At 49.8% G+C, this 25,494-nt stretch overlaps 4 protein-coding genes and 1 long non-coding RNA gene across 5 annotated transcripts in view; 3 read left to right on the top strand and 2 right to left on the bottom strand.

Annotated features, from left to right (window-relative positions):
- Positions 1-154: 154 nt before the first annotated feature.
- On the bottom strand, positions 155-4,231 carry otop2 (otopetrin 2). Its single transcript, XM_077735409.1, has 6 exons — positions 3,706-4,231; positions 3,471-3,607; positions 3,341-3,399; positions 2,085-2,296; positions 1,046-1,947; positions 155-927 (listed from the first exon to the last, which is right to left on the bottom strand). Exons 1-6 carry the CDS (start codon positions 4,160-4,162, stop codon positions 757-759), a joined length of 1,938 nt encoding a protein of 645 aa, XP_077591535.1. The 5' UTR covers positions 4,163-4,231; the 3' UTR covers positions 155-756.
- Positions 4,232-5,564: 1,333 nt separating this feature from the next.
- ush1ga (Usher syndrome 1Ga (autosomal recessive)) lies at positions 5,565-10,297 on the top strand. Its single transcript, XM_077734478.1, has 3 exons — positions 5,565-5,917; positions 8,442-8,916; positions 9,015-10,297. Exons 1-3 carry the CDS (start codon positions 5,754-5,756, stop codon positions 9,828-9,830), a joined length of 1,455 nt encoding a protein of 484 aa, XP_077590604.1. The 5' UTR covers positions 5,565-5,753; the 3' UTR covers positions 9,831-10,297.
- A 2,839-nt stretch (positions 10,298-13,136) lies between these two features.
- hid1a (HID1 domain containing a) lies at positions 13,137-19,273 on the bottom strand. Its single transcript, XM_077735038.1, has 19 exons — positions 19,082-19,273; positions 18,593-18,742; positions 17,872-18,042; positions 17,636-17,752; positions 17,210-17,316; positions 16,948-17,064; positions 16,667-16,874; positions 16,548-16,604; positions 16,330-16,470; positions 16,167-16,257; positions 15,921-16,072; positions 15,773-15,851; positions 15,543-15,707; positions 15,168-15,395; positions 14,955-15,106; positions 14,703-14,789; positions 14,457-14,548; positions 14,216-14,374; positions 13,137-13,909 (listed from the first exon to the last, which is right to left on the bottom strand). The coding sequence occupies exons 1-19, from the start codon at positions 19,145-19,147 to the stop codon at positions 13,846-13,848; spliced, it is 2,403 nt and encodes an 800-aa protein (XP_077591164.1). The 5' UTR covers positions 19,148-19,273; the 3' UTR covers positions 13,137-13,845.
- On the top strand, positions 14,213-15,440 carry LOC144208942 (uncharacterized). The gene is made up of 2 exons (XR_013328950.1): positions 14,213-14,565; positions 14,972-15,440. It is a non-coding gene; the product is annotated as an uncharacterized LOC144208942 (long non-coding RNA).
- A 482-nt stretch (positions 19,274-19,755) lies between the features above and the next one.
- The window catches only part of bahcc1a (BAH domain and coiled-coil containing 1a), a 35,827-nt gene continuing 30,088 nt past the window's right edge, over positions 19,756-25,494 (top strand). The window contains exons 1-3 of the mRNA XM_077733700.1: positions 19,756-20,266; positions 20,534-20,648; positions 20,977-21,163. The gene's annotated coding sequence lies outside the window, so the exon portion shown is untranslated. The remainder of the gene's footprint in view (positions 20,267-20,533; positions 20,649-20,976; positions 21,164-25,494) is intronic.

Here is a 25,494-nt window from a genome sequence, read left to right as displayed (position 1 = left end):
TCATTGAAATATTTTTTTAGCACCAACAAACATCGTAAACAACACAAAACTGAAGCTTTCTCCTTTTAAGGGGTGGGATTTTTAAAAATCCTTTGGCTAAATGAACTCTGTGGCTTCATCAAAATGACAAATTTCAAAAAGACAACCGTGCCCGCCACCTGCCATTATTTTTATTATCATTTTTATTGATTTTCGCATACACGAGCTGAATCTTATAAACAGTGCAATTAATTTATTTTTTACTCATTTGAATATTACATTCACACAAACACATTCACACAATAATAGAAATACTTCAAATAATTAAAAATATTTACAGTGATAACATCAGTCGCGACTATAACACAGGACCATAATGTCTTTTAAAAAGAAAAAAATCAACACAAATTTCACATTGACAAAAAAAATTGGTAGAACAGCTACATCTCAGCCTTATGCGGCACAGAAACAAGACGTCGACGTGTTTTTTCCTGTGCTAGGAATGGGTTTTGTTGCGTAAATGAGGTCAAGTAAACACTTTAAATGGGGAGTGGGAAATCGTATTTTGCGATTAACGCCATGGCAATTAGTCGAGTCCCCAAATTCACCTGGAGTAAGCTTCCCTGAGTTTAGATGATGGGAAAGAGAGCGGTTCCCCAACCACCAGCTACGAATCATACAGGCGGACTGAAAAATATTTCCCAGTTATCCCAATCTGTATATAGCCTGTGTATAGGTGGAAAAGAAGAGGAAAAAAAAGCAAATCCAGCGGTGGCCTCACGACATGACAAAGACTTCCAGGAGGGCGGCCACCGAGTGCATGCGGTAAAAAATGGCAAACGGCAGGCCCACGTTGACGATGGCGGCCCAGATGTTGAAGTCGTAGAATTCCGTCTCCGCCGGGTGGTCGAATTGGGGCCGAGCGCCGAACGCCGGCATGATCCAAAGCTGCCGGGGAAAGGCGCCACATGTCAGCCATTTATGCTCACTTTCTCCCCAAGTCTTATTTTGGAATGTCGTCATTTAGTGTAAGTGATGAGGACGGGTCTCGGCGTTGGTTACTCACGATGATGTTGGCCAGCATGAGGAAGACGGAAACCTCCTTGAGGACCCGCCTCTTCCAGGTGAGCTTGGGCGGGTAGTGCACCAGCGGGTTGCCAAAGACGGCCAGCTCCCTCCGAAAGCCCCCGCCGGACGCGTCGCCGCCGTTGCCGCCGCCGTCGCCGCCGCCGTCGCCGTCGCCGCCCCCGCCTTTGCCGTAGCCCTCCACGGCGTAGACGTTGATCACCGGGGTGATGGCCGTCTCATCGTGAGTCTCCTCGTGGAAGGGCTCCCGGTGGAGCCCCTCCACGATGAAAAAGTTCTGCAGGCCGATCTGGACCACCATCATGATGGCCCAGGTCAGGTTGAGCCTGTTGAGGTGTCCCCGGGCCCCGGACGCCACCATGGCCACGATGGTGAAGTAGCTGATGATGAACTGGCCCATGGAGGTGCCCACCAGCAGGCCCACGTCCAGGCTGCGGGTGGGGTTCTTCTCCGAGTCGTGCTCCCGCCGATCCAGCTTGTAGACCACGGCGCCCAGCAAGGTGGCCACCAGCATCAGGCTGATGATGACGATGTTGACGACAAAGTGGATGAGCAGCGCCTGGTCCCGCTTGGCGTGATCGTCCCCCCGCTCCTTCTTCATGTCCATCTCGTAGACGATGAAGGTGGCCAGGCCGGCAAAGACCAGCAGCACGCCCACCACGGGGCCCACCACCGCGTCCCTCAGGTGGAACTTGTGGGCGGGGCCGTGGCCGTGCGGGTCGTGGGCCTCGCCCAGCCGCCCCACGTTCTTCCACATGACGTAGGCCATGGCCGAGGCGAAGAGGCTGTACTCGATGTTGAACGGGTACAGGTAGAAGTAGGCCTCTTTGAACATGGCGCAGGAGGTGTGGCTGCACTTGCACTCGTCCTGCCCGTAAGTGGCTGTGGCCAAATGAGAAAGGCCCGCCGTTAGCAAAACGAGGCAAAAGCAGAAGCTCGATCCTGTTCATTTTTCGTAGCCCGTTCATCTATCGTAGCCTAATTGTCGCCCCCTCCTGGCTTCCTCTGGCTTTGCCTACCTTTACTGATGTACAGGTTCCGCCCGTGAAGCATGCGCGAGCCGTTGCCGTGGTGCTCGTCGGAGTGGTTGCCGTGATCGCCGCCGTGATCGCCGCCGTGATCGCCGCCGTGATCGCCGCCCTCGGGGTGCGCCGTTTGGTGGAGGGACTCGTCGGTGACGGCGGCCATCCACAGGACCAGGTTGATGGAGAGGGAGAACATCAGGCCGCACCTGAAAGGACACCAACGCAATTGAAGCCGTGCCCATTGGACGACATGTGTCAACCGTCCTCCTCCGGCAGATGGCGGGGGGAGAGCTTAACGTGAATATCCACGCCGTGTCGTAATGGCATCTTGGCTAGCGTTTGACTGACTTGACTTCCTGGAACACGGTGACAAGGGCGGCACCGTTGTTATTGTGCCCGGGGCTTCGTCTAACATTTTACGCTTTCGCAATCCAGTCAACCTTTCCAGACGCAAAGTAGAGTCGGATCACCTCCCGTGTCGGAGGGTGACGGGGGCGCCGGAGCCTAGCCCCGCCGAGCCTGGGCCGGAGGCGGCCCTACACCCTAAAGTGGTCGCGCTGTCAAATAAAACAAATGGAAGGCTTCTCTGGTGCACTCACTACTGTCAAATGTAATTGCTTTTGAGTTGAAGTGCGTCAATGACAGTTAGAAAAGTTCAATAAAATAACAATGTGGCAAAGAATTGTCCTTTTTGCCTTCTAGGCACTCCCATGGAAACTATTTGAGATGATGAATTAGTGCTTCTGCCTGAACCCATTAACTTGCTTTAGCGTTAGAATTTAGGCATCCCTCCAAAATACCACCACGTCTACGGTATCACTCCGGGAATGTTTTTGGAAAAACCTGAAGACAATTTGTGGCTGACAAGTTCCCACGCCTGTGACGTCACAAAAAACCTTCCCAACCCAATCATAACAATCCAAGGGGAAACACACGAATGAAGTCACGCAACCGGTTCAAAATTGCGCCAACCAGAGTCGACGGCTTTGGCGTTACTGGCATGAATTTTCTTGAAGAATTGAAGAAGGATGTCACAATAAAAAAAATGGTAGAAATATCAAAAGATGCTGCTATATATTCACGTAGTCAACATTAACGCCGCCACCAGAAATTGCAGCATTTTTGGAAAGCGGCGACACGGTTACACGCGTCAAAACGATTAGGACGACACCAAAATGTTCCAATGAGTCTGAATGAAATGAACGTAAACAATGAGCATTGGCCATTTTTTTAGTCCAAGTGGGACTTACCGCGTCAGGTTCCTCTGGAGCTGTACGCAATCCTTGGCGTGGACCCACATGAAGTACGTCTGCCGACACATTGGGCAAATGAGCGGCAAATCCCTGCCACTGGCCTCGAACGCCACGGCGCACCTCTTACTTGGATGAAGATGAAAACAAGTTGGACGGCGGGAAAGACGATCTTGATGGCCGAGTCGCAGTGCATGTAGCCCACGTAGCTGGCGATCTTGAAGATGTCCATGATGATGCTGAGCAGGCCAAACAGCACCATTCCTCCTGGGTCGCCCCCCCAAAAAAAACGTTTTGTGAGCGCGACACACAGACGGACGGACGGACGGACGGACGGACGGAAGGTCCAGTCCGGGAAGACCTACCCCTGAGCCAGACGGGTCCGGCGTGCTGGTCCCGGTACGCCACGGCGTTTTCCATCCTGGCCGTGTAGATGATGTAGTAGACCATCCAGATGCAAGTGAGGATGATGACGACCACCAGGAAGACCTGCAGGTCGGACAAGCTGATGTCCACGTGTTGGTAGGCGCTGCCGCTGACCAGCGCGATGCCCAGCATCAGGATGTTGATGAAGATGACGCCCGACAGGATCCAGCCCCAGTTCCGGTCTCGCTCCCGGTTGGCTTTTTTCTCCGGCTCCGGGTGCTCGGGCGACGGGTGGCTGGCGTCCCCGCCTTTGGCCGCCACCGTGCAGGGTTGGCAAAGTTGGCCGGGCCGTCCGGGCTTTCCGGCGTCCGGGCACTGGCACGGGTAGCCGCTGTTCAAGCACATCTCTGACGGGGGTAAAGGCGAGTCGACCAGTGAGTGAACCGGCGTGCTCATGGTGGCTCTCCGCCCGACCAAAAGGCGAGCCGCAAAGCGAATGAGCCAACCGGCGAATGGACACCCTTTAGGGTGGCGTCGAGGCGGGACTGGTTATACGAGCTCGCCCGCCGTCTGACGAGAGAACCCGCCCCGCTTCAAACTTTTCCATCATCTTTGTGGAAGTTTTGACGGGGCCACACGCATTGCCAAATTTTCATCATCTTATCAACACACTATCCAATTTTGGATTCACTTCACAACATTTCAAGCGGCGCGGTTTCTCACGACATTTAGTAGTATTATTTATCCCCAAAACAGTGGCATTCATTTTCCATTCAACTAGAAAATGACCAACTTTAAGAAATTGGGACGTTCCCCTTCATCATTCTTCAAAACTTGGCCCGAGAGCCACGGCTTCCCGACAAGAATAATAATAATAATAATAATAATGGGACATTGGCTTTACCATCATCATTAACTGGACAAAAGCCTAATTGTCATCATACCCAGAAAGTGCCTATGACGAAATTGGTAAGAATTGCAGTGAGTTGGCGGAGGTCGGAGGTCTTACCTGCAGATTGACCTGAGCGCAAGTGTGGGACGCCGGGCTTTCCGCGCCCCTTTTTATAGTCCCGCGGAAGACGGCGACGGGGGCCATAAAGGTCAATAAATCTGCTGCGAGGAGAAAAGCCTATTATGGCCAAACAAGGCCTGTTGTGCGCAAAATAATCACAAAGTTCAACGCCTGTTTTCCAGGAAATGGATTTTTTTTTTGTGCTAATTCCCGCCGACGGCGCTTCCATCTTTTCCCAAAAGTGAAATTTGGGGATGGGGGCTGGGAAATTCCAATTGAGCGTTGGCTCTCCTGGCCGCCGTCCAATGTTTTTTGTCCAAAATTGAGCACAATGAACGGAACGCGAGATGCTCCGATGCTTTTTCTATCTTTGGAGCGTGGCGCAATGACAAAGTACCCAAACGCGCCGGGCTACTTGGCTCATATCACATCTGAACAAAGAGAAGTGGTGGTGTTCCATTCCCAAAATAAAAAAAAGGCCCGCATTTTTCCACCCCGTGTCCCAAAAACATAAAAATGACTCAAATCTGACCAAGAGACATTGACAAATGATTCGAAAACAACGCAGAGACCAAAACAATATCAACGAAGCCATAAAAATGTTAACAAATAGTCTAATCCCTTTGACATGGTGTTCTTTCTAATATTGGGCCTATGGCGATCAAATGCAGGGCGATATATCACGATATGGATCTATTGGGACAGTCCTAATTGCTGGATTGGAACGAGGGTCGCTTGGAAGCTTTGCGAGGGAGCGCGCGCGCCTGCTTGTCTGCGTCCCTAGGATACCAGCGACGCGGGCGCGCGCACGTGAGAGCAGGCTCTCGGGACAACACACGGACGGACGGACGTCTGGACTGGACAACGAGCGATCGATCGAACGAGCGAGAGTCGGTTCGCCATGAGGCGACGGAGGGAACGGGAGGGCGAGGGCGTGGGACGAGGGGGAGGGCGAGGGTTAAGCTTAGGGGGAACGACGACGACGGCGGCGGCGGCGGAGGTCCCGATGGGAGCCGAGCGGACTGACGGCTCGCCATGAACGACAGGTACCACAAGGCGGCCCGGGACGGCTACCTGGATCTGCTGAAGGAGGCCACCCGCAAGGAGCTCAACGCCCCGGACGAGGATGGCATGACACCCACGCTATGGGCGTCCTACCACGGGAACCTGGAGGCTCTGCGCCTCATCGTGGCAAGGGGGTACGTAGCCCAATCGACATGGGCAGGCTAGATAGATCGCCCATGACATTCCAGTGGTTTCGTGACCAGTACCAAATTGACACCGGAGTTAGGGCGATCATTCGGGTTTTAAGACGTGTTGTGGTTTCGTCTCCATCCCAGAGATTATTTCATTGAAAATATGACCAGTGTTAAGCAGTTGTTTTGCTTTTTGTGGTTAACCAAAAGCACATTCTGGTAAGGAGGGTTGCCAGATCCAAGGGGTGAATTGTTTTTTCTTTTCAATATTCATTCACTATTTGGAATTAGATATATAGTATTTGCTAATATTCACATAAAAAACACCCAATGATAAGTCACATTTGGACATTCAGAATCATATTTTTTTTTTAGCAAAAACATGAAATAATCTCCAATGTTCTGACCCAATTCCCATAAATGTGGTGTCTACCAGCCCACATGACTTTAGCTGTGTTTTTTTTGTAATATTTAAATAAACAGTATTGCACACGATTAACCTTCCTTAAGTCAACCATCGTCGCAAAATCTCCCAAAATATTGATTTTAAATATAAAAAAAGAAGTTGGACTATTTTTCATTTACTAAAATGATATTCCTTTCTCGCTCTTCTCTTAATTGTTTGTTAGTTGAAGAGATGGTAGTTTTTTGCCAATGTTGTAGCCCAGCAAACAGCTAACCGCGTTAGCCCCGCAAAAAGTGCCACCCAATCACAGTTTATGACACGAAGCTAGCCAAAAAAAAAAGCTTTGCTGCAGGCAACAAAAAGACAATTCTTGTTTGGTGACTTTCTCAAATGGGAGCTTGAAAAAAAAAAAGCACAAGAGAACATTCTCTTTAGTGTATATTCAAAGTGTATCGGAAGCTGATGTCATCTCGCTCGGTTAGGCTGGCCTCTGAAATGTCACAACGCCGTCCGTCTGAGCTAGCTAGCTAGCTAGTTGGCTATCTGAGGCCCCTGAAATGTCATCCCTCGCCCTTGGTGAAAGTGGCGCGTGTGTGAGTTATGGCGTTTCATTAAGTGCTCTTCAGCCATGCGTCCCCCCTTTAACATTTGACCGCGCACCCGTAAAAGAGCGGGAGTTACGACGCCCGGCCAAATGCCGGCGCCGTTATGGCCGACACTTCCACCCGACTTGGACGGTCCAAGAGAAAGCCTGACTTTTGCCGGCGGGGCGAAAAGCCTCCGGGATGGCGGAGCACGCCACGGGCTCATTCATAACGGCTGACCTGTTTCTCCTGCCGCTCTCCCCAAAAATGGGCCCATTATCGAGCCGCCTGGTCACGGTTTGTGTCAGATAGACAAAGAATTCATTGCCAAAGCATTGAAGACCTTGGCTTTTATGGCCCCGGCGCCGCAGAGCGATTCCCACGGAATGGGCGCAAAACGAAAGTGGACGGCCGACGAGGACAAAGCGTTCCTCCCGCGATAGCGAGCGCTAACAGCGTCCATAAATAATCTCGACAGAAGCGACGTCCCGGAACGTGATAAGGACACTAAAGCCAAAATGAACGGCCGGGCGTAAAAGCCTCACCGTCTCCTTCCCCGCGTTATGTCATTGGAGCCGTTATTAAATCCAAGAGATAAATCCAACGCCGGCTTTTGACATTCGTTTAAGGCGCCTGGATGGACGTCGTAAAGGGGAGTACCCTGGATAATCCAAGTCGGGGAGCATGCAAGACCCGCCTGGGACCGAACCCTCGACCCTAGAATTGTGATGCGCTTACCACTTCACCACTTTGCCATTTTGACAGTTTTCATTCTGACATTTTTCATTGTCAAAAGACTGAATGGTTGATTTGGGGTGACTCCCTTGTTTATTTTTGAGTTCATAGAGGAGGCTCGCCCGTTTTTCTTGTTGTTTTAGTTTTTTTTTAAAGCGATAATCTTGGAACAGGAAGCAAGTGTCCTTTAGCTTGGTATGGAGGATGTTAGCGAAACATGTGCATTGTCACGGCAGACAGGATTAGTCTGACGTGAGGAATGTGGCGCCACACGGGCGAGATGACGGCGACCTGCCTTGCCTGTAACGCGAGCCCAGTGGCGGCGGCGGCGTCGGCGGCGGCAGTGACAAGCCTGAGCTCCGATTACAGCCCGCGCCACAACGAGCTGTTCTCTGGCCGCCTTCTAAGAAAGTAACGCTTCTCCAGAGTGTCCCTATATACATACATACGAGCTCTTTCTATGTTCTTAAAGTGGGGCCTGGTGCAAAAGAGTGGCCTTCTATTATGGAAAGTGGCATTTCCCAGAAATGATTGTCTCTCCTGTGGACTTTTCTCACAAGCGTGCATTTACTCTTCATTTCCTCATATCAAATCATCGGCTGCTATTGGCTATACAGGAAGGACTAAAATATGTTTTCAGCCATCTAGCCAATGAGTGCCCTATGACGACTGATACCGACATCATTTTATTTTGATGGGCTTTTCCTGTTTTTGCAAAGGGCCAAAGCCATAAAAATGGGAATGTAGATCAAAAGTAATGGATTTCTGGGTGTGTTTTTTAATTTTTGTTTGCCTTTGACAGAGGCAACCCTGACCAATGCGACATCTGGGGCAACACGCCGCTCCACCTGGCCGCCGCCAACGGTCACCACAACTGCCTGTTCTTCCTGGTGTCGTTTGGCGCCAACGTGTGGTGCCTGGACAACGACTACCACACGCCGCTGGACATGGCCGCCGCCAAGAGCCACATGGACTGCGTGCGCTACCTGGACTCGGTGGCCTCCAAGCAATCGGGACTCAACCCCAAGCTGGTGCGCAAGCTGAAGGAGCGGGCCTTCCGCGAGGCCGAGCGCCGCGTCAAGGACTGCGCCAAGCTGCAGAAGAAGCACCGCCAGCGCATGGAGAAGAAGTTCCAGAAGGAGGCGGCGGCGGCGGCGGCGGCGGCGGCCGTGGCGCCCCCCGAGGCCGCCCTCTCCGACGTCCTCAGCTTCTCCAGCTACGGCAGCGGTTCCGTTAGCCACAAGCCGCGCCCCCTCGTCAGTGTGCCATATTCGCAGGTTGGTTTACGCCCATTTATTTAGGATTATGCATCCCTGCACAATTGAAGTACTGTAAAAAAAAGTTCTTCTCTAATCTAAAGCCTTTGTCTGCACAGGCTACGCTTCACGCCACCAATCGAGGCAAAACCAAGATCCAGAAGAAGCTGGAGAAAAAGAAACAAGGCGAGGGGACCTTCAAGATCTACGAGGACGGACGCAAGAGCGTGCGCTCCCTCTCCGGACTGCAACTGGGCAACGACGTCCTGTTCCTCAAACACGGCAGCCACGTGCTCCCCAGGGATTACGGCCGCCGCAACGTCCGCGACATGTTTCTGGTGGAGCGCGGCGGCGGCGGCGGCGGCGGCGGCGACGACGACAGAGTCTCCCGCGCCTTCAGCGAGCCGGACCTCCACGCCGTGCCCTCGGAGGTCAGCACCGACTCGGGACGCGACTCCCTCTTCAACCGGCCCGGCCTGGGCGCCATGGTCTTCCGGAGGAACTACGTCAGCGGCGGGATGTTCGACCTGGGCGACGCCGGCGGGGCCGACGGCCCGGGCGGGGGCCCGGGCAGGGGGGGGTCCCTGACCCCCGCCCGCCGGCCGGACGACGCCGACAGCATCGGGAGCGCTCGCAGCTTGCGGGAGAGGAACGCCGAGGAGCTGCCCTGGGAGGAGCTGGAACTGGGACTGGACGATGACGACGAGGCCCGCAGCGGCCCCCTGGAGGTCTTTCTGGCCACGCAGGGCGTGGGCGAGTTCTTTTCCATCTTCCGGAGGGAGAAGATCGACCTGCAGGCGCTGCTGCTCTGCTCCGACCAGGACCTCAAGAGCATCCACGTGCCTCTGGGACCCAGGAAGAAAATCTTGGACGCTTGTCACAGACGCTTGCGGACCATCCACGACCCGGAGGCGATGGAGGACACTCCACTGTGAGCGTCCCTTTCCTATGGCTCGCCAGCTGCGCGTGGCGGCGTAACCCAAAGGTAGCCCCGCTTTCATCGTCGTCAGACTCTTCCGCATGCATCTGTCGTCCTTTTAGCGACGGCGTAACAATGTGGCAACAAAATTCCGAGGACCCCTCTCAGGGAACAACATTTGAAAATAGGAATTGTTTCTCTCAAAAAAGGTTCACGGCTTGCTAACTCTACCTTTAGCCTCTCTTTGTCATTTTTTCCATTCAAAAGATATCTCCAAAAATGACATTTTTTTAGTTGATCATCTCATCCCACATGACTTGTTGGAACTCTAATGCCCAAATGTCCCTCAACGGAGAGGCCAAACGGCCAATCCTTTGACCCGTGGTCTGCTTTTATTGAGGTCGAGAGGCTCGGGTGTCTGACCTGCCCCGTCCGGATAATAAAATGACACGCCAAGCCACGTAAGCGGTCGGCCTAGCGCGATGGCGGGACTCTGAAGTTTTTTTATCACGACACGTAACACGTAATACAGCTGATGCGTACGTGTACGTTTTCTTCTTCTTCTTCTTCTTCTGGTGTTTTCAGATGATTGAAGAATCAATGCAGGCTGAGACCACTTCACCATCTAGCTGAACCGTGGAGGAGCAAGGGTTAAAATTGCATGGCTAAACAAGCACGCGATGCACGTTGACCCCCGTGGGGTTGACTATGCATTTTCTTGTTTTTACACGCAACACACTTAACGTCTTTTTTCTTTTTTTCTTTGACGCACGCTTTCCCTTTATTATTAACGTGAAGTGGCTTTCCTTCGGGTGGTGTTTACACATAGTAAGCACATAAGCGCACATTTGCGCTCGGGATTGACTTCAATGTGTGTGAAGTCAACCCTCCGTAACTTCTTAATGCCCGCAGATTTTTTGGTACTTGCACGCGCTCTCCGGTGCACGTTGAGTCAATATTTATGTAGATTATAACGGGTAGAACAATATACCGGACAGTTTTATCACGCAGGAGGAGTACTTCTCCGATACCGAGGTATCATCTTTGGGATTAGATGATGTAATAAATCTCCTAAAGCTCCCGTTTGCGTGTGCTTTTTTGGGCTGACGGAGGCCGTAAATGTTTTGGAGTGATTTTAAGACGCTTGATTTATGGTACAAGAGGTGATTTTTTATTTAGTCACCACGAGGGCATCTTGGTCTCGTTGCCTCATATATTGTGTTTGTGATGCTCATGCTAGCCTTTTCAGGCAACATGGCCGCCTCTGTGGATGATAACTGACAATGCCCAAGTATATTATTATTAAAACACGGATTTTTTGGGGGGAAAACTAACATAAGATAAGTTTGCTAGTCAATTAATATTGGATAATAGTTGAACTCTCAATATTTAATTAAAAAAAAAAACGATCTCTGACAGGAAGTGACGTATCCCAATCACTTTCAACACAATTGAGCTGACGTCGTAGCAAAAACTTATCAAAACATTTCCTTTTTTAAAAACTCCTCTGACAAGTTACATCATTTTTGTATTTATTTATTTGGAGAAGATTACAGTGGTGCGGCGCCTTGCTGACGTGAGTCTTACGTCTTAGTGTTTATGGACTATTTTAGTTGTTTAAAAGTTTAAAGACTAGCCAAAACAAATGCTAAGTACCTTCGACTAACAAAAGCACACTCCAGCAATGTAAAATGTAAAACCCTAACCTTAACTCGAACATTTTGGTAATAAATTAACGAACTAAATAATATTAAAATAAAAATGAATCTAATATGTTTTGCTCTTTTTGTATTTGTGTCGCTACATTACTGAAATAATAATTCCTCCCCAGCCTTGTTGGTTTTATAATTGAAGCTGATATACTTGTTGGATTTGAGGAAAATGGAGACTTTTCAACGAAAATGAATTCTTAAAACGGCGAACCGAGAGAAAATGACGTCATTAGCTCAAATGAACTTGCATGACCTTAAAAAAGATATCAAAACAATTTCACTGAAGAAATAATAGGAAATTCTGCTACGCTCACCGGAGTTGGCAAACTCGCAAGTCAAGCTTCGTCTCGTGTTGTCATATGCGGTTAGAGTATGCGGATATAATAGGTCGGAATGATGCCTAATTATGAATCATTTTTATATTCCCTTCTCCTATTACGCAAGTCCATTCCATTTGAAGTGGACGTCCACGCCAAATGTGTCATCAGCTTCTCAATAGCGAAAATGTTGACAAAATTATACACGAGTGATTGACATTTTGGCCTCGGGGGGAATCGAACCCGGGCCCTCCAGCCGCTGAGTCGGGAAATTGGACACCAGTGCAGCATTTAACTATATTTGCATACATACCTCTCTACAGGTGATTACTACACAATACTCATTTTTTGACTTCAATGTGTTTTATTTTTTAAGGTGGTCTGATTGCTCTTTGGCCTGCCCAATCTGCCTTCAAGATGGCCGACTCCCATCCCTGCCGTGCGAGACGTCTTGTCACATCGCCAGGTAGTATAATACGCACGCAAACGACAACAACAAAGTCACTCATCGCAAAAACGTACCCCATGCTGCCTAAAAAAAATGAATCGCTACACCCAAATGGCGCAAGAGACTGTTCCAATTTTCAATGATGGAATAAAATCTAACCAGGAAGTGAAAATGGCCAGTATCTGATACGCTGCGTGATCTGTTGTCTTCTATGAGACGAGTCCAACTGGTTGTTTGTGTTTGAAAGTCATACTTTTTTCCAGAAGCTTAACACGAGGCCTCGGCAAAATGTCGGATGGATGCTCTCTTTTTCTACCTCGAGTTGTACGGAGTTAGCTAGTTGTGAGCCATCTTAGAATTTGCGTCACGTCCCAAAAGAGCCAAAACATACGTGTGTACTCGCACTCCGAAAACAACAGTCACTCTGACATTTGAGATTTACGAGATGAAAAGGTTGTGGTTTTACTCGTTGAGGTCGTTGAACGTCCAATTTGGTTGAACTAGGAGGGTTCGTGGCCACTCCCAATTGAAACGGGGGGCCCGCCTATCTCAATTTTTGTACTTTAGTGCAAAAACGGAATGAAACGTAACATCTGTGCCCGGCGTCTGAAAAGGCAAAGAACAAAAGGCATTCAAGATAGGAATTTGAAGAGCTTCTTTTTGCCAGGCACGTAGATTACATTTTAATTGTAATATAGCCCAAAGAATGACAAACTGGAATGCCCTTTGGGTCACCCTTGAACCTCGCTCGTCAAGCCATCAAACTAAATTGACCGGTCTTCTCAAGGGAGGGTGTGAAACAGTGCCATCCTGTGGGCAAAAATAAAAACGACGGACAAAAACACTGACTTCAACTTCGTTTTATTTCCCACGAGTGGGACTCCAAATATTTAGCATTTAGCATCCACGACACAGGTTACATATCAATATGTATACATCTTCGGAATAATTTAGAGAAAATACATTTTTAACGTCCATCTAGTTTGTATGCTTACATTAAAAAAGGTGCAAATGGACTTTAACGCTTTCATGCCTACTGCTTTCAATGGTATTCCTTCTTCCCACTTTAAATAAAATGAACATAGATCACCATAAATGGCATGCAATGAGGTAAATACTATGAAGAAGAAAAAAAAACGACTTTAGTCTTTGGCCTCTAACCAAATTTTAGTCAATATTTATAATGATATAAAAATAATTTCAACAAATAACTGCTAATCTTAAAAAAAAAGAGACTGACCACAAATAGTCACTTGTCCTCAAAAGGGTTACAATCTTGTTTGAATAACCACTGTCCCTGAAAGGGTTAAAGCACGTCAAATATAAGGAATACCTTTCCGGTATAGCTGATTATTCCTCCAAAGTCATGTCCTGTGGAACCAAACGAAAACAAAAGCAAAAGGACCCGACCTGGATTTTTGTCCCCTAGTGCCCGCCCATTTTTAACGTCCAAAACAAAATGTAACAATTTGCTGACAAACAGTATTGACGAGTCATCCAAAAAGAGCCGGCGGCGTGGGTTCCGAGGACTTTGCGCCCCGCCCCCTGCCCCGCCTACATCTTCTGGATCTCAAAGAGGCGCACGTCCGTGTCGTACCAGATGGGGGGGTCCACATTTCTAGAGAGAGGGGGGGGGGGGGGGGGGCAACAAAAGGCCAACACTCAAATGCAGCTCTTTGTTAACCAGTCACCAAATGGGACGTAAACTCCTTTACGGACAAAAAGGGAAAAAAAATCCAGCAACATGTTTTGATGCAAATTGATTTAACCAAGTCAAAATCCCCTTAAAATGTGGTACATTTGGCATTTAAACACGAGAAGCAAAATGTCAAACGCACAACTTGAAGTCATCGTCTGGCGTGTCGACAATGAAACGTGAGCATGAATTAACGGCGTGTTGTCATTTTTTTGTGACGGGACTCACCGCAAGTAGACCACGCCCCACATGTAGGTGCGAAACCAGGTGGCCGTGCCGGCGTTGGCCTGGTACTTCCGGATGAGGATGGGGTGAGGGACGGGCAGCAGGCCCACCAAGGTCCCGTGCTGGAGGAACTTGAGGATCTCCGACTCGTCCGTCAGGCCCCTGCCGATCAACTATTTGTTCTTTATTGGGCTTTTTGGTTTGTTTGTTTTCGGCAACGGTTGACTTTTTTTTTCTTCCGTACTTGTCGATGCAGATCTTCTCCACCTGTGGGACCAGAACCTGCAGCAAACGCATGATGGTCTGCAGGGGAAGCTTATTCTTCCAGGACAGCACCTGCCGAGCACAAACAGGTTCAACACTTCCCTTCTTTGTATTTATGGTGCCTGAAAGCCATTTTAATTTGGATCATCCATATTGAAACGTGAAAAAGTGAGAGAAAGGGCTTAATAATGAAAGTGGATTGGAGCAAAATGGCCCCCGGACTGACCCAGTCTTGCGTGGGAGTCCAAAGTGACGCCGAAGAAGCGCTGGACACGCGCCTTTTCTCCATTTCTGCCTCCGTGTAGAAAACTTCCTGCGGACCAGGAAATCAAATGACTATATGATATAGAAGACTCTCTTTTCGGGGTGTCCAAACTTTGGCCAATTTTTAACACATTTGACATTGAAATCAGTGTTTTTTGTTGTTGTTTGGACACACCCTCCCGCTCTCAACCCACGCGCGCGCGCGCCGACGCACTTCATTTTCTCTTCCAGAGTTGGACTCGGTGTCGCTGGTCCCACCGGCCGCCGTCCGTTCCGGGCGCTCGACGACGGCGGCGGCGACGACGGCGACGGACACCATGGTCCCGTCCTCCGACACCTGAGACTTCTCGGTCAGTTTGTCGATACCTGCCAGGGTGGGGCGGGTCAGCAACTGCCTTTGCAAACGCCTGGACCGTCCGCCACTCACCGGGCATGGCGATCAGGCTGGCCTTGAGGGTGCCGGGCTCGGCCGGCACGGCCGGGCGCGAGCCCTCCATGGAGACGGTCTCCTGCGAGCCGGCGCGGGAGATGACGTCGGGCGTCTTCCTCTTCCTCTGCAGCGCCTTCTGGATGGAGGCCGGGTCGGACGCCAGGTTGGCCAGTTGATGGAAGATGTTGCGCTTGCGGATGATGGCGTACACCAGGTTACAGTTTCCTGCCCAAGGCGGAAATAGGAGGAGAAGCCAATCAGAGATGGTGAGCGCTCTCCAGTTTCTCATAGTAATTCATCTATCCAATCTAAATGGAGCGGCCTTTTAGCGCCGCTCCAATATGGTGAAGAAGTGGGACTGGCGGCTCTCACCGTCAAACTGATACTGGATGATGTTGTTGAATGCTTCAAGGAGAAAAAAGACCAGGTGGTGGTTATGGGCCACGGAGAAGAGGAACCAGCTGGTGGAGAAGGCCTCCAGCAGGTGGAGCAGCTTATTGGCCGACACCATGGACAGGCTTTTCAGATACGGAGACACTGGGGGGCCAGAAAAGGATTTGCTCCGTCGGGCCCCAAAATCACCCGGCCCCCAAAAGACTCACCGTTGACGACGATGGTCAGCAGGCAGTCGAAGAGAGGTTGTAAACGCTGGTGACCCGTGGTGATGATCTTGTGGAAGACCTGCGGGGCAAACGCCGACACGGATGGTGGGCGTCGGCCCCGGGGAAGTGGGACTCCGCCTCTACTCACCACCATCAGCAGGTCGGCGTGAGTGCCCGTGAAGACGGGGATGTCCATGGGCACGTGGAGGGCGTAGGGCTTATTGAGGCGCACGCCAAAGTTCCTCTCGCCGCTCAGCAGGAGCAGGATGAACACGCCGATATGCATCAGGCCCACGCGTGCTGGACCAAAAAAAAGAAGAAAAGGAGCTCAGGCATAGGAAGGCTTAATTCCATCACATCCTTTTTGGAACCCCAAAAAAGCATGGACATTTACACTGGTCCGCCCTGGCGTCGTTCAGGTAGTAGAGGATGGGAACCAGAATATCCAGTACGTCGCTGCTCTTCAGGACGAAGAAGAGGAATTTCTGCCGCGGGAACACAAACGGAAGAGCTCAATCGCGGAGCCTCATCTTCCAAGCCCGACGGGACCTTGTTACCTTATTGAAGTCGCAGAGCTTCCAGAAGAGCACCAGGAGCTCCTGGTGGAACTGGATCTTTTTGGTGGAGTTGGGCAAGTACGTTTGCATCAGAGGGTTGGTGAGGAGGCGAGCCAAACCTTTCAGGACAAAGTCAAAGTCCTGCAGGGGACAAAAGAAGATCAATTGCTTGAGGGAGTCGGACCATCGTGGCCATCCCACTCTTTGGGGAGCTCTACCTCCTCTCTGTGGATCCTCGACAAATAATTGACAAAGAGGTTTTCGGGGCCGGACGACTGCCAGAAACAAGAAGCGTTAACGACGGCGGTCCAACGTGGCGTGGCCGCTCCGGTCCAACCTCGCGTTCCTCCCCGCCGCACGCGGACGAGGGGCGGCGGGGCGCCCCCCCGTCGTGCTCCAGGGCCACCACCAGGATCTGGGCCGCCTGCTCCACCAGCTGCTCCCGGTAGTCGGAGAAGAGCAGGTGGTTGTAGGGGATGCCGTAGCCCACCGGGTCGTAGGCGCTCACCACGTTGAGCAGCGAGGTGAAGAGGGGCAGAGCGTGCCTGCGGGGAGGGGAAGGGGGAGGGCCCATTAGGAAAGACGCACCCGGGATACCCGCCCACCCCCCCGGCCTACCGGTTTTCGGCGGAGCAGAAGAAGGCCACCCAGGGGTTGAGCGCCCGCTCGTCGGCGGAGGCCGGCAGGTACATGACCTCGGAGAAGCAGGTCAGCAGCAGCCTCAGTAGCTCCGCCCTGAAAAATCCCCACGCCACCACGTCAATGGGGCCGGAAACCAGGAGAGGGACCAGGAGAGGGACCAGGAGAGGGACGCGGAGAGGGACGCCACGCCACCACGTCAATGGGGCCGGAAGCCACGAGGGGGACCAGGCGGACTCACCGGTTCAAATCGTGGATGTAGTTGAGAGGCGGCGACTGCGCAAAGCCCACGCCCGCTTCCCAGATGTATTCGCAACTGTCGATGGACTGCATGTTCTCCACCGAATCCTGCCACGTCAACACAATCAAATGCGGCCACGTTACTGCGGGGGGCTAATCTTAACCATACATGTTAGATTTATGTGGGATGGGAGGGAGGGGCTTAGGACTCTTCTCCACTCAAATGACTGTTGAATGGGAATTGTTAGTCGTCAAATGGGATGCTCGACATTCCTTCGGGCCCATTGGCGCTTCCTGTTAGGATTGGCGGCACGTGACTCTGTTTGGCTTTCTCGAGCCGACTCGGGCGACAGGTTTTGTCAGGTTTCAACAGGAAGAAGGAAACGCTACGGAAACCCGTTTTTAAAAAAGCGAGCCGAAGGCTTACCGGGCCTCTTCGGTGGGTGTGCACCGTAAAGTCGGGACAAAAGAGCAAGTCGGCGATGGCCAGGAGGAGCGACTCGGCCAGAGGGCGAGCGCCGTCGTCCTCGTCCAGCTCCTCTGCCTGGAAAAAAACCAATTAAAGACTTTGACTTCAAGTCTTAAGACATAACCCGCTTCTTGTGATTCTTTGCGTGCCACTAGAGGGAAACCATGTACCCGTAGCCACGACCTTTGACCTACCCCAGCCCGCCCCGCCCCGGGCACGGTGGACCAGAAGAAACCCCGCCAGTCCTGGTCCTCAAAAATATAGGGAAGGATGCGGGTGAGGATGCGAGTACAATTCAGGACCACCTGCTTCTCCCGCTCGCCGGGGCAGCCCGAGTCGGCACCTTGGACCAGTTTTTCCACGGCCTACGAGAAAGAAAGACTGTTGAAAAATGACGTTGCCCCAGTGACACTTTCAGAAAAATGACTGACTAGCTCCATCTAGTGTTGAACCTAAGAAATGGAACAGAATGCAGGCTAAACTTAAGTTTCTTGCATGGGCCATATCCAGTGTTGTTGTTTTTTTGCCACTGGTCCTTTGAACACAAACATAAATGCTTTATTTGAACTGAAAATTCTAGCTAACCAGTTTAGTGAAAAAAACTGTTTAGTGAATACACACAACACTTGTTAGTTAAGTATGTAAATAAAAATGCCATTGGCTTCTTTGTGAGCAAATAGGAAGCTTTGTCAGTATATTTCATGGAGCGTCAAGTGTGTGTGTGTGTGTGTTTTCCCTTTTCTTCGACAGGGTCGGCCTCAGGCATGAGACAGGAAGTGGAAAGAAAGGAAGAAAGCGGGCGGAGGGAGGCCACTCAATGGCTCAATGGCCACTCACTTATTTTGCCCATCTGTTGTCCGGGAGCAACGATCTGTGACGCACTCAAGCGCGAGTCCGGCGTTTACTGCTATTTACCTTGTAGCACAGAGTGGCTAAGTTGGAGGGGGATTCTTCTCGTAAGGCCCTGATCTCGGCGGCGGGAACCAGCGCAAACACATCCTGGACGGTGGTGCTGCTGTCTGCCCACAGCTGGTCCCAGAAGGCATCGTCTGTGGCTTCCACTGGCTGCAAAAATGGCAACGTCAATGGCAACGGCAATTTGCCACACTGGCACAAGCATCATCCGGTCGGTGTCTATTGCATAACCTGCCCAACGGTGTTGGTGAGTGATGACGACCATGTAAACACAAGGCACCTGCCGCATCCGTGCCAACGCTAGCTTTGATTTAACCGGGTCCGGCTCACCATTTGACACAAACACATTATCAGGCAAGTTGTCGCTTTTCCATTTCGACGTTGTGTCGACGACAAACGTTTTTTTTTAACAGAACCGGTTGTTTATACGACGCGCGGCGTTTTGATGGTGCGCTCGTCGCTCTTCATTTGCGAGAAAAAAGCTCGAACCTGAGTTTTAGTTGTCAGCTGAATCACTGCTTTCCTGAAGTTGAGTTTGGAGTCGGTGCTGCCCATGGTCGACGATCGAGCTTTAAATAAATGATGATAAGGAGAGTGGCGCCGACGCCACCGAGGATCTTGCTAATCTCCCGTCCGTCCTTTCCCTGCAAGTCAGAGGAAAAGAGGGCGGGGCTTTGTTTGGCTCCTTTCTCGCGGCATTGGTTGCTTGCTACAGGGTTTGCGATGACGTCGACACGAATACATTTGACACTTGCTTCAAGATTTTCACTCGTGGTATTAATGTTACCTCATGATTAAACCAAATCCCGTTTTATTTAAATTTTACTTTAGCGATATATACATATTTTTCTAATTCAATAATGATTGTTTGCAACAATACACGGACTTGTTTGCTGCTCATCTTACGTCCGTTCCATTCGAACCATGTAATGCTGAAGGTGCGTTCAAGGACATTTGCCAGGCACCATCATTAATTGTGATATGAAACTCACCTTGTCTAATACAGCTTTTAAGTGCCAATATTTCCGAAGACGACTTAATAAATAGTTATCTTGACTATTTATTGGGTATTTTTATTTGTCCCGTCCAAAATGCAGGACAACAAACGGAAAAGATTTTCTTCCTAAGGTCACTTAAACGCACCAGATAACGTCACGGCTGCATCCGGGCTTGCGCAGTATCATGTAAACACAAGCGCAGCGGCTGCTTGTTCTTTGCTAATGGCGTGTTTTCTTTTTCGGATTTAAATACAACAACGTATTTTTAATCGTGTAGTGTGTGGGGAATATAACGCTTTTAGATGTTTAGAAAGGTGTTTTTTTTAAGTCGTTTTAGAACATGAACTTTTGTCCGGCACCTTTCGCGTGCCAGTGTCAAGGCTAAAGTGCTAAGCTTGCGAATGACGAACAAGAAAGAGAGGACTTGAATAGATTATGAGACGCCGTTTAACCATTGCGTAATGTAGCGCATATCCCTCAATTTGTACACTCCATTATTTTCTCTGTATAGTAGCAATGGCTAATTTTATCACCTAAAACCCAATTGCCCCATCCGTCAGGATAGCTTGCTAATAAGTGTCAGGTTAAAGCTAGCGAGTTCCTTGAAAGTGGAGAGAAATTCTCGAAGAAATTCCTCGACCTTGATGCATTTGTGCTCATCACATGTTGACTGAAAGTAGGTGAGTGACCCACTTAACCCAAGTGGTTTGATCATTTGGTATTGCGTTGACTTAACAAAAACTGGAATATATGTCAATCTGATAACATGGGCGAGGTTAAAATTGGGGTGTAATGTATTTTGACAAAGGAGTAAGCACTTGCGAAGTGAGCTGTGCCGAAATGGTATAACAAACATGACCCGCTTTGAAAGATGAGAAGAAACCAACAGAAATTTGAAGCATTTGAGGATGTGTTAAAGATGTATTTTGAACTGTTTGTGTAGGAAAAGGCAAAACAGCAGCGGCGATGAGAGTGGCCACCTGGTTCCTCAAGCCAAGCGGCAGAATCCAGCGCACCCGCTCTCCCCGGAGCCAGGACGGGATGCTTGGGACTCTGAGGTACTTGTTGTGGTCCACAACACACATTAGTTCTTCTTATTCTCTCCACATAAGAAACCTGGCACTTGTTGTGGTGCCCCAAAAAAATGATGAGCTCTTTAAGTCTTCAATAATGCAACCGTCCATCCGTGAGTATGTATGACTCGGGCGTGATGGCCAAAAAAAGGCACCGTCCAATCCATTTGGACTGGTAGTCCCCCCCAGTACACATATGCGCAACGTCGGCCTTCCTCGCCGTGAAAAGAAAGGGGGGGGGGGATGTATGTTTGGTGTTGGTGAGAAAATATTTTGGTCAAGTGCTATAATCAGGCAACCTCTTCCGTTTCAGTGCTCCAACGGCTCCGGCAGCCCGGGGGGGCCCCGCAGCCCGCTGGGCTCGGCGCTCTCCGGCGGCGAGGCCCCGGCGCCCTACCTGCACATCAACCGCATCCTGAAGGAGGCGCACTTTCACAGCCTGCACAGCCGCTGCCAAACGCGAGAGACGCAGCCGTGACCTCCCGCCGCTTCCCGCTCAGGTATCCGAAGAACCGGCGATCGTTTAACCTCCCCGGGACCAAAGTCGCTCTCGCTCGGACTTGTCGTGGGCGTTCCCTCCCTCCCTCCTCGCGATGCATTACTCGTCGTCAATTTGCTCCGTTTGGTATTTAGTCAAGGAAGAGCGGAAGAGGCTTTTTCAGACTCTTCTGTTTCTGGCATTTAGTGCTGTAGCTCAGCTCGGCGTCTTCTTGTAAATCACTTCAAAAATAAAAGTCTTCATTTTTTTTTCCTATTTCTGTATTGTTTCGTGGAACGCTCTAAAATTGACAGGCTTTGTATAGACAAAAAAAAACAATCTCCGCGTTCTTATAACGTAATAGTACATATGAGTGGTGGCAATGCTCCTCCTTCCAAGGTCAATGATGCAGAACGGCCACTAGATGTCTCGATAGCAGCCGAGGACAAGGACGGGGGTGATTAATCATCACCCAAGCCAAATATATATGTTGCTCAAATAAGACAAAGCCTTTGAGCATCCAATTCCGGGCTGCTAACGTTCGAATTGCGATCACCGTCGACGAAACTGAAAACCCTTTCAGGCGACGCTAATTGCCAAACACGGGGAAGAAATCCGTCACTGCCAAGATGCGCCCCGCCCAATGTATACACCGCGTATGACCAATAGGTGCGGGAAAAAAATGACATAGAGAGACGGGCGTCCTAATTGGAAGCAGCCAGTGTTTGGATCCGGGCTCCCGTCGTAACCAAGGAGCCTCATTAGCCAGCTCTGACCCGCGCGTAAGCCAAGTCTTGTTTAATTAGGACGGCGCGCAGCCCCGTCACCCCGGCCGGCACCATAACGGCGCGGGTGTGTTAGCACGACCCGACCCCCTTGGCGGCCGCCCCCCCATTAGGCGGACGGATGCTAAATTAGCCATGACGTATGAACCCGCGGGAATCGGGCGAGCGCCAGGCCTTTCTCTTGATTCGCCGCGGCGGAGTCGTCATTATTTTTGCGTCCCTATTTTCAAAATTCTTGCTAAAAATTCTACTTTAATCTTGTAATATTGCAAGTAGACTTGGGCACCATCAAGGAAGGATTGAGATGCAAATAAGTTCTCAGAAGTCCCAGTAGAGGGCAGCAGACTCGGCCGAAATCAATTCAGGAGAATTGTACGTTTTTCAAGATATTTATTCCTAATCTGATTTGGCCCAAAAAAAGCACATATAGAGACGGAGAGCCTTTGTATGCGGCACACAGATATGAACGTGATAAATTGCTCAAATCCGTGAAATGAAGTGTCCTTGAAATGCAGGGTCTACATATGCGCATATATTGCTGAATATTTACGACAAACCCCAAAAGAAACAACACAATGGCGTCTCTTTTCTTTCTGTTGCCGTCCTCTGGCTTCAGATTTTCATCTCTTGTCAAATGCCAGAACATCCATCCACGTAGCCAACCTTTTTTCTCGCAACCCCCACCCCCCTAACTTTTTAACAACCCCTTTGGCCCAGGGCACAAAATTAGCCGGCCGGGACCCCCTCTGTGTATTTAGTTTGGCGGTGATGCGAATGATGCCCCTCAACCCCATCCCCACCCAAACAAAAGTCAACGCGGTGTGTTTGCGGGAGTGTGAAGGATGTTATGGGGCCGGGGCGTTTGCCCCCCCCCCCCCTCAGGCCAGCTCGATAGGTCGGCGTGCACGAATCAGACAGTGGAAGAAAAAAGCCGCTGGGCCGGGTTCCCGCTGAAAAACAGACGCCAGAAGGTCAGCTAAAAAGCGGTTGCTCGGCTCCAGACCGTCCTCTTTTTTTTTTTCTTTGGGATATTAGGGCCTCTGGCAAGCCCCGCCCCCCGTCTGACGGCGGTCACATTTGGATCTGATTGAAGGCGCAAATGGAAAACACGTGGCGCTCCGAGCCACCTGCTTCTGATCAGCTACCGATTTGGGACGGAGGGGCAAAGCACGCATCTGCTTTGGATGGAAGCTTGACGGAGGCTTTCCTGACAGGTTGCCCTCTTCCTACCTACTTTGCTTTCCCCCAAAGCACCACAGCTAGGCTAGCGCCATGCCAAACACCCCAAAAAAAAGGATGTAAAAATTGTGATCTATTGTCGCTAATGTTCCTCTTCCCGAGAAGTCTTTCATGGCCGTCGGTCCCGTCTCCGGTCGCCGACGAATGGCTCGGCCTTCCGTCGTTAGTCGGCCGCTGATGAATGGGGCTTAATGGGGCCAGCGCCAAAGTCCCTTTCTTTGGCCTATCTTTAAGTCAATTGGACATTTTTCTTTGTCAGTGGCAGGCACTCGCTCCATTTTTTCTTACTTCCTTGTCATTTGAGGCGACTTGCTGCTCACTCTTTGTACATTTTGCATCATTTGCCATTGCTTGATGGGGGATCTCAATGTTTTCAACAAAATTCAAATCTGTGTGTGTGTGTGTGTGTGTGTGTGTGTGTGTGTGTGTGTGTGTGTGTGTGTGTTTAATGAAAGCAAAAGCCTTGATCCACAAAATGTCAGCCAGCGCTTTTGCGCTCTTTACGGCTAATCCTTTTTTTTATTATTTGGGTGGCAGGGTAGGGGGGATTACAAATATTATTATTATTCCAAAACCCATTGTGACTCCAAATGTCTACCGGGACGTCCCACTTTTTATTTATTAAGGACATTAGAGGCAAAAAGATGGCCGCTTTTGTCCTAAAGATGGGCGGGATTGGGAAAGCAGCTGTCAGTCATCAACACTTGAGCCATCCAAAACAAGCTTTGATCATCCTGCATTTCCTCCATGAATAGAAGACGTGTTGTTGATTATTTTTACAATAGGATCCTGCAAAATGATGAACTATTTCACTGGCATTGACTAAAATAGACGTCTAATCGTGTGGCAGTCAAATGCATGTTTATGGTCCAAAAATAGTAAATTGCAGCTACAGTTATACTTTAAAATGAATATAGATCAAGCAAAATTACGAGATGCATTTTTAAATGTAATATTATATATTTTTAAAAAGGGTCAGCATGAAATGTTTCTTTTTCAGATTTCACAAAATATGTTAGGATCAGTAATAAACGGTATTTTGTATATCTCGAATTAAAGTAAAATGTTACTCATGTAAATCCAATAAAGAGGAATTTATCATTCCTAAAAATGTATTGCTAAAACAACATTTAGTTCATATTTTTTTTAATGGGGTGATAATGATTTAAAAATAAAACACGGAAACAATATTGAGATTGAGACTCCCAAAATTCAGTGTCGAATATGCTGCATTAACAAGCTTTTGATATTATTGAAATTTTAACATCCCGTACGCCTACAAAAATAGAGAAAATATAACAGGGCAACGGCCGTGGGTCGCCCGAAGCCGGCTGGGTAGTCGTCCGTCCGTCCGTCAGTCGACTGCGACGAAAAACCAAACGAGCTCCGGAGCTTCTTCCTTTCTTCCCTTCTTTCTTTCTTCCTTATTTCCTTCCGCCCGCTCGCGCCACTTTGAAAAAGGCAATAGAAAACAAGTCCGTTGTTGCTGCGGTTCTTCTCGGCGTTCTCTCGGCTCCCTTCGATTCACGTTTAACTCGTTTAGTTCGACGCCAACGGTGGCTGACGGTCGCCGGCGGAAGGGAAGACTTTTGGGGGTCTTCCCGCTCACGGCCTCCCGCTCCTCCGTGAAGGGGCGGGGGCGAAAGCCAGGGGGTCGCCTTGAAACCGCCCCGTCTTATCTCCTTTCATCATCTACCCCGGGGACGCCTTGAAACCGCCCGGACAGTTATTGCCCTTTTTTTTTCGCAGACGGTCCAATGCGGACTGGCCGACAGCCAATCAGAGGCTTGTTTACACTCCGTTGACTGACAATACGATGGAGGAGCGCCAGCCAATCAGCGGCAGGGACACACGCGCGTACGCTGCGGTTTGGAAGGAGTCATGCGATAATAAACTCAAGCAGGTGCAATCAAAGATGATTCATTCGCCACAATAAAAAAAAAAAAAAATTCCTATCATAATAAATGAAACACATCTTGTGGTTCATACAACTTTAGTTTTCAAAATGAGATGCCTCAACCAAAATTTGACCTAAAATACATTGCATCATCACATTGCTATTATTTTCCATCCATCAGCGTATGAATCTTTTAGATATGTTAATTTGAAAAGTATTGATTCATCATAAATGTACTTGACATTGAATCCCATTGGCGCTTATGCGGCCCGACGCGAGGCTCCGGCCGGCTTTGAGCCGGCCGTGTCTCCAAAAATCAATGGAGAAGGGCTCCATTGACGACAAGGCGACAAGCGGAGGTGGCGAGAAAGACTTTCCCCTGCGCTTTTATGAACGCAAGTAAAAGAAGGCTTTCAATGGAAGGAAATGCAT

The sequence above is a fragment of the Stigmatopora nigra genome, chromosome 15, assembly GCF_051989575.1.
Source record: "Stigmatopora nigra isolate UIUO_SnigA chromosome 15, RoL_Snig_1.1, whole genome shotgun sequence".
Taxonomy (NCBI): Eukaryota; Metazoa; Chordata; class Actinopteri; order Syngnathiformes; family Syngnathidae; genus Stigmatopora; species Stigmatopora nigra.
This window is presented reverse-complemented; position numbering and strand designations above follow the sequence as displayed.